Raw genomic sequence first — 11,306 nt, forward strand, 5'->3', positions numbered from 1 at the left:
CATCCACGCTGTGTTTTCTAACCCAAGATCACCAACGGTACAGATTACCAGAACCCTGATCATCCATCACGTGTCCCAGATAGTTGAAGTCGGTGGCGTGCCAGTACAGATAGACACCATTCCACCGAATAACTCTCAATGGTACAATTAGAATATTGGAAAGAAGCCAAAACTCTCAATCCACACGGGTCACATCATCAAAAGCAATGTGGGGTCCACCGTACGGCTTTCCCCCTGCGGATTGGCCATAATCGGACGGATATGACATCAAAAAAAAAAAATTGTTGGACAACACTTATCTTGACAGATATAAAGCTGGTTCTTTGCAACGGTTGCAGAACCTTATTCTACAACGTGGTCTGTGGAGCCCAAGGTGATGTACGGACAACAACCAATCCGTCCATAAATTGCAGCCCTTCAAGTTTGTCAACATAACTCAAAAATCAACCCCATCAAAAAACAAGGTGGGTTACACCACATGGAAAAGTTGAGAGAGAATGCCCACCTTTAAATACTTTAGGATTTTTTGTTGGAACCACTGTAATTATTTTTTTGCCATCGCATCCATTCAGAAGATACATCCAGACAGGATGGATAGCCATCTAAAAATTCAAGCCGTTATGATACTCAGGTAGGCCCCACCACGTGATTATAGAGGTTTTAGGCATGATCTAACATGGATCGGCCCACCTGAGATTTGGGTGGTGCCTATTTTTTATTTACAAGGAGTACATGAGGGGTCACGCAAGATGGATGGATTAGATATCATGAAAACATCAAGGAGGGACCCAAACACCACCATGTTGTAGAATATGCATACTCTACAAAGGTTGCAGAGGGACGGGCGTCGAGAGATTATATATACATGCACCGATTGCACCCAAGCGCTATAGCTAGTGAGGGTGAAACATTAAGAGTAGAGAGAGGGTGTGAGTGTTTTGATATGGATGGGATGAAGTTAGAATACAAAGGAGAGGATGCATTGAAGGAACTTGAGAACTTGACTGAGAAGGCTGATGAAGTTCAGCAGAGAATTCTCAAGGAGATCTTAACAAGAAATGGGGCGACTGAGTACTTGAATAAGTACTTAGGCGGATCGACGGATAGATCGGCTTTCAAGTGCAGGGTCCCAGTGATCACTTATGCCGGAGTACGACCGTACATACAGCGGATCGCCAATGGTGAGGATTCTTCGCTAATATCGGGCCATCCCATTACGGAGATGATAATCAGGTGCTCTCTCTCTCTCTCTCTCTCTCTCTCTCGTACGTGGATATATTATATACATGGAAGTATAAACGCACGTACACACATAAGTATGTATGTGCCTGCATTGATTGAGATGATGGTGCATCCATGAAGGTGTGACCACAACGTGAGCTGTGTGGAGTACCTTTGGGCGTATGTGCATGGCAGGCAAGGGATGGTTGCATCTCTCTCTCTCTCTGTGCGTGTGCGTGTGTGTGTGCATGGCAGGCAAGGGAAGGTTGCATCCCTCGCCTCAGTGTCACGCGTTCTCTCTCTCTCTCTCTAACACACACTCACCCACTCTCTCTCTCTCTCTCACACACACACACACACCCCACTCTCTCTCTCTCTCTCTCTCACTCACTCACACACACACACACACACACACTCTCTCTCTTTCTCTCTCTCTCTCACACACACACACACACACACCCCACTCTCTCTCTCTCTCTCTCTCTCTCTCTCACTCACACACACACACACACTCTCTCTCTCTCACACACACACACACACACACCCCTCTCTCTCTCTCTCACACACACACCCCACTTTCCTCTCTCTCTCTCTCTCTCACGCACACACACACACACACACTCACACACACACCCCACTCTCTCTATCTCACACCCCCACTCTCTCTCTCTCTCTCACACACACACACACACACACACAAAACGCGGAGCACGTACTACGTGGTGCATGTAACAAAGATGCCATTCTATTCATATTCTCATTTTCACGCCACCCCTTTAATCAGAATACGGTCCTCACTTATCCCTTTCAACTTCTTTTTCTTATTCTTCTTTTCATTTCCATTATTATAACATTCTAACCAAATCTTCCTTACCAGCTCCGGCACCTCCGGCGGTAACCCCAAGCTGATGCCATCCATCGCCGAGGATCTCGACCGTCGAACTTTCCTTTACAACCTCATCATGCCCATCATGAACCAGTAAGCCTCTCATGCCCAAGGGCATTTTCGTCAATTCCCCCACACCTCCAACACCACTAACATCATCTCTACCACCACGACAACATCTCTTCATTCATTCACGCATTTGAAAGCTACACCACTCTCCATCCCACCTTTTTCCATTTATAGGACAGATCTTGTTCACCCCGCCTTATTGATAGACACCCCCTTTCTTTCTACTTTTGGTAATACAATGGTACGGCTTTGTACTGACTCTATTACCAAAGGTAGGAAGAGAAGGCTGTCACTATATTATAAGTAACGGAAACATGCATTTCCAATTTTAGTATGCAAGTAAAGTGAAATGACGAAAATACCCCATGGTGGAAGATGGCGTGTAGCGCATGTTAGACACAAGACGGCACTCATTTGGTGCAACCTACATGTACAGCACCACGGCTGACTATGGCCCCCACTTTTTACGGCAGCTAAACGACAAAGGATACGGATTGCTTGCGACACCCTGCCGCAGCAATTGCCTGCCATCTGCTAACTGAATCCGGATCGGGCGCGGAATAGCTACTGACAGGTTGAGTAGCGAGACTCGCTACTTAAGTGACGTCACCAAGTTCCGTGGGCCCCACCATGATGTATGTTTTGCATCCCCACCTTCCATCCATTTGGAGGGATCATTTTAGGGCAATATCCAAAGAATAAGTTAAATCTAAAGCTCCAGATGACCCCAGCACGGAAAACAGTGGGGATAGTGACGCTCACCATTAGAAACTTCTAAAGGCCACAAAAGTTTTAGATGAAGCTATGTGTTTTCTCTTATTTCATGTCTTTTTTAAACTTTTGAACAGGTTGGATTTCAAATAAATATTATGGTGGGCCTTAGGATAGTTTCAACGGTTGGAAACACTCTCCCCACTGTTTTCTGTGGTGGGGTCCACTACAAATTTTTATATGCCTCATTCTCTGGCTCATGTCTTAAAATGATATCTCAAAATGGATGGATGGTGTGGATACAATGCATACATCATGGTGGGCCCACAGAGCTTGGTGACGTAACTTCAGTAGCGACTCGCTACTCAACCTGTGATATCTAATCCATGTCCAACCGAAACACGTCAGATATAGGGCTCGTTTGATCTGTCTTGAGCCGCAGAGAGCAATGGATAGGCTGGATTCAGCTGATGCGGACCCCACGTATGAAAAACCCCGTGATTTTAGCTTTTCTTCAAATATATATATATATATATATATATATATATATATATATATATATATATATATATATATATATATATATATATATATATATATATATATATATATATATATATCCTAAATTCTTATTTTAATCATTTGAGACAGAGAAGTGAGAACGCCGTCCGTCCCTTAGTAGATGGAGCAGGTCGAAATTGGCCTGAACTCGCTCGATTGCTGACCGGGCCGAGTTTGGGCTGGACATGTTGGCCCGGTGACCGGGTTGGGCCGAGTTCAGGCTGGGTGTGGCTGGTGACCAGGTCGGCCGGGTTGAGCCCAGTTTGAATCGGATCGACTCGTGTACACCCCTAATTCGGATCCTCTTTTTGCCCATTTGGAAACGAATTGGCTACTCGCTGGGCACCAACCAATGATTGGTGGTCAGTGCTCTGTGGGCCCCACCACGATGTATCTGTTTCATCCATGCCCTCCATCTATTTTTATAGATCATTTAAGGGTATCAGACAAAAAAATGAGGTATATACGAATCTCAATTGGACCACATTACATGAAATAGTGTTGAATGAATGTCGACCATTAAAAAATTTTGGGGCCCATAAAAGTTTTGGATCAAGCTTTCCTTCATCTAGGTCTATCACTAGTGAGCTAGATATGATGCAAGCATTGTCCGTCCCATGACAACCTTGCGGACTATCACTAGTGAGCTCTTTTGACTCAGTCAAGCTTACTCAGCTTGGGTAGGCCATCATCATCATTCACATTGTTCAAATTAACCATAGTACCCTCATAATTTGAGCTTTCAACTTTAACCTCACCATGAGGTGACCCACTATCCTTTGAGAAGTTACAATGGATGGATTATGATATAATTATGAGGCTAAAAAGATAATCTTGTCCATTAATTTTTAAAGTTAGATTAACACTGAAAAAATAAACGGCTATAATGAGTTAGGCCACACACGTGAGAGAAGCACTCCCTGGTGCTTATTTTAATTTCAATGGAAGAGGGGTTGCTGATTGAATATAAACAAATTTTAGTGTGGCAGGCAAACAGCTCCTAAAAGCTTCTCCACTATAGAAAGACAGTCCCATTCATCCCTTGGTGACAAGACGAATGCTGACATGGCATGCATCATCCCAACCGTCAGTGGCTGTCCCTTTCCGAATGCAGATTTGGTGAGGTGACCATAGGGCCCACCTTGATGCATGTATTGTATATCAACCTATCGTTTGTTTTACTACCTCATTTTCAGGGCATGAGCTAAAATCTCAAGTGGACCATAGAATAGGAAATAGTGGTCATTGAATGCTGACCGCTAAATTTTTTTAGGGATCACAGTAATGCTTATGTGCCATCCAACACTTGTTGATAAAGTCTACTAGACATGAACAAAGGGACAACCCTCTTTGCCCACAAGCATTCAATCGCCACTTATTTTCTATAGTGCAGTCTACGAGAGATTTAGATCCCATGCCCCTAAAAAAGCTGGCAAAATGGATGTACAACACAAACATCAAGGTGGCCCCACGATCATGGTCCACTAAAGTGGTGTTTCCATTCCCCCTTAGTCTTTTAACTCATGCTCAAATCGTGGGCCCCATATCGAATGTAAGGGTTCATTTTACTCTTTCTCAAATCAATCTGTTAAGCTTCACGCAGCCAAATTTTTGTGCCATGGTCCATCCACATGGTGTCCCACCAGCGAGCGGTCCAGATCCTGTACACATTTGTCACATTTCCCAATGAGAAAATGTGAGGTTTTCTTGCGGAAACTATCATCCCTTTTTGTTCTCCCTTTGATGGGGGCATTTTAATTTATTTATATATATATATTTTTTCAGTTTAACCGTATAAGTCGTTTGAGAATGATCACATCCATGTGTTCCAATGTGTGGTAAGTGCCCCAAGTTCCGGATGCACGGGACCCACCTGTGACGTTTTGAATCCAAACCATGCATCTTGTGCGCCTCATCTTGTTCACCATATTTATCAAGAATCATCCTCATCCATAACTTAGGTGGGACACACCACAGTAAGAAATGTACAGTCGCTCATGGTGTGGCCCACCTGAGTTTTTGAATGGCCTGCATTTGATTGTGTCCCTTCATCTTGGTGGGATGCACAAAGGACAGGATTGGATGGAATAATAATCAGCACGGTGGACCCACATTCTATCCGGAAGTTTTTATGGTGAGTGTCACCCTCACCATGAGACCTACATTGTTACCTTTGGTGTGGCCCACTCGAGTTATGGGTCAGGCTAGATTTTGAGATCCATACCTAAAATCTTCATCTCTCATCTAATGGATAAATTGGGTGGGAATCACACATAGAGCTGTACATAAGTTGAACCTCGGTGAGCTTGGCCCACCTTGGCCCGGCTTGGCTAGTAGATTACTTAGAATGAACTTGACTCACTCTGTCCTTGAGTCTGATTGGGCAGCTCAGCTCAGCTTCATCATCAGCTCGGGCCTGTTCGAGCTGAGCTTTTGGCTCGATCTTTTGAGTCAGGTTCGAGTTCAAGCTTTTGAGCTGAGTTCAAGTTTAGGTTTTATAGTTTTTAATATATAATATATATAATATATAAATTATAATTTATTTAAATATATAAATATATACAAAATATTTATACCAAGTGAACCAGATACGAGTTGAATCAATTCGAACCGTGTCAAGTTTGAGTCAAGTTCCAAACTAAGTCGAGTCGAATCCAGTCTAGCTCGAACTCAGCTCGAAATTTTTTCAAACTCAAACATCAGCTCAACCTGGCTCGAACCCAGTTTTGAGCCGAGTCGAGTCTAGCTTTTTCGAGTCGAGTCGAGCGAGTTAATTGAGCTAACTCGGTTTGTGTATAGCTCTAATCACATACATGTATTTAAGACGTGATGACTTGTCAGATCCGGAGCAGAGTCATGACTCACCCATCTCAAGCTGAGTCATGACTCATTGAGTTGGGTGTAAATTAGCCCATCTCACTAAGTTAGGGGTGATTCACCGTGTCGAACCAGCTAAGTCCAAATCGACTCGGATGAGTCGCATCAAACTCATCCGAGTCGTCAATCCATGATCAAACATAATAGTGGGCCCATAAGGTATATATGTTATAATATCTCTGTGAAAATGAGTTCCATTTTCACGTGTTTTGTAGGTACATCCAAGGCCTTGACAAGGGAAAGGCCATGTACCTCTACTTCGCCAAGACAGAGATGGCTACACCATGTGGCCTACCAGCCCGTCCGGTCCTAACCAGCTACTACAAGAGCAAGCACTTCAAATGCCGGCCACAGGACCCATTCAATGACTACACGAGCCCTGATCAAGCGATCCTGTGTATGGACAGCGGCCAGAGCATGTACTGCCAGCTCCTATCAGGCCTAATCCACCGGCGGGACGTCCTCCGTCTAGGGGCCGTCTTCGCATCCGCCTTCCTCCGCGCCATTACCTTCCTAGAGCGGAACTGGACCCGAATGTGTCACGATATCCGAACGGGTCAGCTCGATCAAGACATAACGGATCCCAACTGTAGGGATGCCATGTGTAATATCCTAAGATCTCCTGACCCACAACTCGCAGATGAAATCAAGGCCGTCTGTGGCCGTAGCTCTTGGATGGGAATACTGGGACAGCTGTGGCCTGGTGCTAAGTACATAGAGGTGGTTGTGACTGGATCGATGGCTCAATACATACCAGCATTGGAGTTTTATAGTGCTGGAAAGCTGCCGCTGGTGTGCGCAATGTACGCATCTTCAGAGTCCTATTTCGGGGTGAATTTGAAGCCATTGTGCTCACCGAGTGAGGTTGCGTACACACTTCTTCCGAATATGGCTTACTTTGAATTTATACCGTTGGATAGTGGGCCACAGTCAGGTGGTGATGATGAAGGGGAGGTGGTGAAGGACATGCTGGTGGACTTGGTGGATGTTAAGCTGGGCTGCTATTATGAGCTCGTCGTCACTACATTTGCTGGTAAGTGTGTTTGGGTGCAGTCTAACGTGAGCCATGATGACCTGTTTGGCCACTCCCCTTGCCACCAGCCAATGGCTGATGGTCGGTGCTCTGTGGGCCCCACCATAATGTATGTGTTTCATCCATGCCGTTCATCTATTTTTATAGATAATTTTATGGTATGAGGCAAAAAATGAGGTATATCCTAATCTCAAGTAGACCACATTACAGGAAACAGTGTTGAATGAACGTCAACCATTAAAAACTTTTAGGGGGGTCCATAAAAGTTTTGGATCAAGATGATCTTTGATTTTTCCCTTCATGTGGGTCTGTATGACATAATAAAGAGATTGGATGTCAAATAAACACTACCGTGGGCTTTAGGACGATTTGAATGGTGGATATCCAATCACTATTATTTTCCTGTGGGGTAGTGCACCTGATATCTATATCATTTTTGGTATCAAGCCCTAAAATGATCTGTAAAAATGGATGAAACACATACATCATGGTAGGGCCCACAGAGCACCGACCACGAGCCACTGGGATGGTGACAGGGTGAGTAGCCAATCCGTTTCCGGTGACATGGGTTTACTCATAAATTACATAAATCCTGGTAGCCCTACAATTGTTTCAACGGTGACCATCATTGCCTCACTTCTCTTTGTGGTGTGGTCCAGTGATATTTGGACATGACTCATTTTTGGTCTTATGCTCTAAAATGATCTTTCTAAATTGATAACCGATGTGGATAAAATAAATACATCATTGTAGGACCATGTAACTTTGATCTCCCTTGAACCGTTCGTACAACTCGGAGCTGAGTAGCGACACGTACCCACGGAAGCGGATTGCCTACTGAGTAACTCAGTACCCTTAGCGTACTGAGTAAACTCTGTGCGGTCCGCCGTTACTTATTTATTTTATCCACTCCGTTCATCCATGTTATCAGTTAATTTTAGGTCTTGAGCACAAAAAGGAAGCATATCCAAAGTTCAAGTGGACCACACCATAGGAAATAGTGTGATTCAACCTCTACCACTGAAAAATTCTCTGAGGCCACATAAGTTCTAGATCAAGGTAATGTTTGTGTTTTCTCTTCATCCCTATCTTTTTTATATTATGAACAGGTTTTATGGCAAATAAACATTATTGTGGTCGCTAAGAAGGTTTCAACGGTGGAAATTATTATTCCACTGTTCCCTGTGGCATGGTCCACTTGAGCTTTGGATTTATTGCAATTTTAGGATCAACCCTAAAATTAGCAGGAAAAATGGATGGACGGTGTGGATCAACCACATACATTCACCGTGGGCCCAACTGAGTTGACTCAGTACGATAAAAGCGTAACGAGTAACTCAGTTTGGGTTACATCATATGCATGCCGCGTGTAGGGTGGATTAGCAATCTAGCCTGGACCAATCATATGCTGACTGCACCATGATTGGGCCTCACTTGATTCCACTGAGATCATTTCCCACCTATTTATTTATTTATTTTATCACAGCTTAAAAGCGTGCACACACAAATATATATATATATATATATATATATATATATATATATATATATATATTATATATATGGGAAAAGACTATGCGCTCGAACTCACGATTAGCTCCCGTGAGGTCGAGTTGTTGGGCCACCGTGATGCGTGTCGACCATCAATCACCGTGCATTTGATGGGTACCCTCTAAATTATGGGAATATTCCCAAAAATCAGCCGTATACGACTCTCGTGGGCCATACCATCTAAAATAATGTGAAACACCGTTAAAACATATAAAAGCATCTCTGGTGTGCCACGAGTTTGAATTTCCTCGAACTCCCCGAACCCTCATTAGTCAAGTGTGGACAACATAATGGTTTGGTGCTGGATTTGCAAACTCACATCTTTGGGCCCAAGTTATAAATGTTTTAATGGTGCACTCTACTGTATGTGGTGTGGCCCAATTAGACTTGACTTGATTTTGAGACCTAGGCCCATGATGGAATGGTTCATCTGACTATCGTGGATATTGAAAACTCACGGTGGGGCCACATAGCTGACCTGTGGGAGAACTCTTGGTCAAGCCATAGTACTTTTCCCAATATATATATAATACACACACACACCAAACACACACACACACTATACATGTTTGCATATGCATCAGGTCATGATCCAATATAAACAAATTACAGGAGGAAATTGTTTTCATTTTTCATGGCCCTGAAGTTTTAGATCAAAGTAAAACTTGGTCCAGGGGGGTTTCACGAGCCACATGAACGGTTTTGATTTTGGATCCACATCACGTATGATGGGTTCTCCAAATTTGTATGTAAATTTTGGTCATTCAAGAAGGTTTCCATATATATCTGTTAAAAGAGGTAAGGACGAGAGAAGAGAGAGAGAGAGAGAGAGAGAGAGAGAGAGAGAGAGAGAGAGAGAGAGAGAGTCACACTCACCCGCACACCTGTTTATATGCGCACCTTTGCACACGTGTCCTAGGACCTAAGGTTTTATGGGTATTGCACCAAATGGACGGTTGAAATTTTGTGCTCATTCAATGCGAAATGAGTTCTCAAAAAGTCAGTTCTTGTCATAACACAGGTTATCATGGTAACCCGTGAGAACTTTCTGAGAACTATCTCCGGTTCGTGCGAGATATGAATTATCCACGTAACGCAACTCCCCATGAAACCTCATTAGTCGGCTATGGAAAACGAAATAGTTTTCTCCCTTGATTTGCCTCTCTCTCTTTTGTCCCGGCTTACTAAAGCATTGGATCATGTAAACGTTGGGCCCTAATGGGTTTATGGGGTGTTGTATCATGTGGAGGGTTCAGATCTTGCACTCACATCACAGGAGATGAATTCTCAAAAAGTTATCATGAATTCTTATGATAACTCTCTCTCTCTCTCTCTATATATATATAAAACTTGGAACCCAGTTGAGTCGATGGGTTTTTTTTTTTTTTTTTACTATGATTTTTAAGTCTCTTTGTCCACAATATTAAATCAAATGATCACTTGGAAATTCCATTTTGGCACAGGCTTGTATAGGTTCCGCATTGGCGATGTGCTTCAAGTCATCGGATTCCACAATCGGGCTCCACAGTTTCGATTCATTTGCCGGAGGAATGTCATCCTCAGCATAGACATTGACAAAACCAACGAAGAAGATCTTCACAAGAGTGTGACCACTGCAAAGAAGCTCTTAGAACCATACGATGCACTGCTAGTGGAGTACACCAGCTATGCCGACACATCATCCGTACCAGGCCACTACGTATTGTATTGGGAAATTGCATACACATCTTGCATGGCGGGCCCCCTTGAGGCCCACCTTCTCCAAGAGTGTTGTGTGGCCATAGAGGAATCGCTTGACTATGTGTATCGACGATGCCGAACGTATGACAAGTCGGTGGGCCCATTAGAGATACGCGTGGTCGAGCCGGGCACATTCGAGGCCTTGATGGACCTTTGCATTAGCCAAGGAGGGTCCATTAATCAGTATAAGACGCCGAGGTGCATCAAATCCGGTAGTGCACTTGAACTACTTAATTCCAACGTTATCGCCGGCTTTTTTAGTCCAAGGTATCCCACATGGAATCCTTAAATCTATTAATTGTATTTAGATGACCTATGATTCTCATTGACAGAAGGGATTAGCCCTGTTTGGCTTGTTTTTTGTTTACGATTGGAATGAATGGCATTTCTAATGCCTTGTTTGAATGTACAAGTTAATTGAATTGTGAACATTTAGTTTAATTAAATTGCAATTACATTTCTAACGTAAGGTCCTTATTAAGTAGGATGATATCTAAGCACAGATATGGTAAATCATTTTATCCTTAGCTAACGTTGAAATAGTAGATATGAAAAAAGGTCAATAGCCAATATGCATTGTTTGATTTGAATCTAAAATTACGAGTGGCATTGCATTATTATAAAAATGTTCATGGATTAGTTTTTCGAAGGAAATAA

The 11,306-nt window shown here is 43.2% G+C and overlaps 1 protein-coding gene across 1 annotated transcript; it reads left to right on the plus strand.

Annotated features, from left to right (window-relative positions):
• Nucleotides 1-775: 775 nt before the first annotated feature.
• LOC131231503 (putative indole-3-acetic acid-amido synthetase GH3.9) lies at nt 776-11,095 on the plus strand. Its single transcript, XM_058227724.1, has 4 exons — nt 776-1,233; nt 2,099-2,200; nt 6,541-7,358; nt 10,373-11,095. Exons 1-4 carry the CDS (start codon nt 866-868, stop codon nt 10,936-10,938), a joined length of 1,854 nt encoding a protein of 617 aa, XP_058083707.1. The 5' UTR covers nt 776-865; the 3' UTR covers nt 10,939-11,095.
• The last annotated feature ends 211 nt before the right edge of the window (nt 11,096-11,306 follow it).

Source organism: Magnolia sinica, chromosome 17 (genome assembly GCF_029962835.1).
Source record: "Magnolia sinica isolate HGM2019 chromosome 17, MsV1, whole genome shotgun sequence".
In the NCBI taxonomy this organism is placed as follows: domain Eukaryota; kingdom Viridiplantae; phylum Streptophyta; class Magnoliopsida; order Magnoliales; family Magnoliaceae; genus Magnolia; species Magnolia sinica.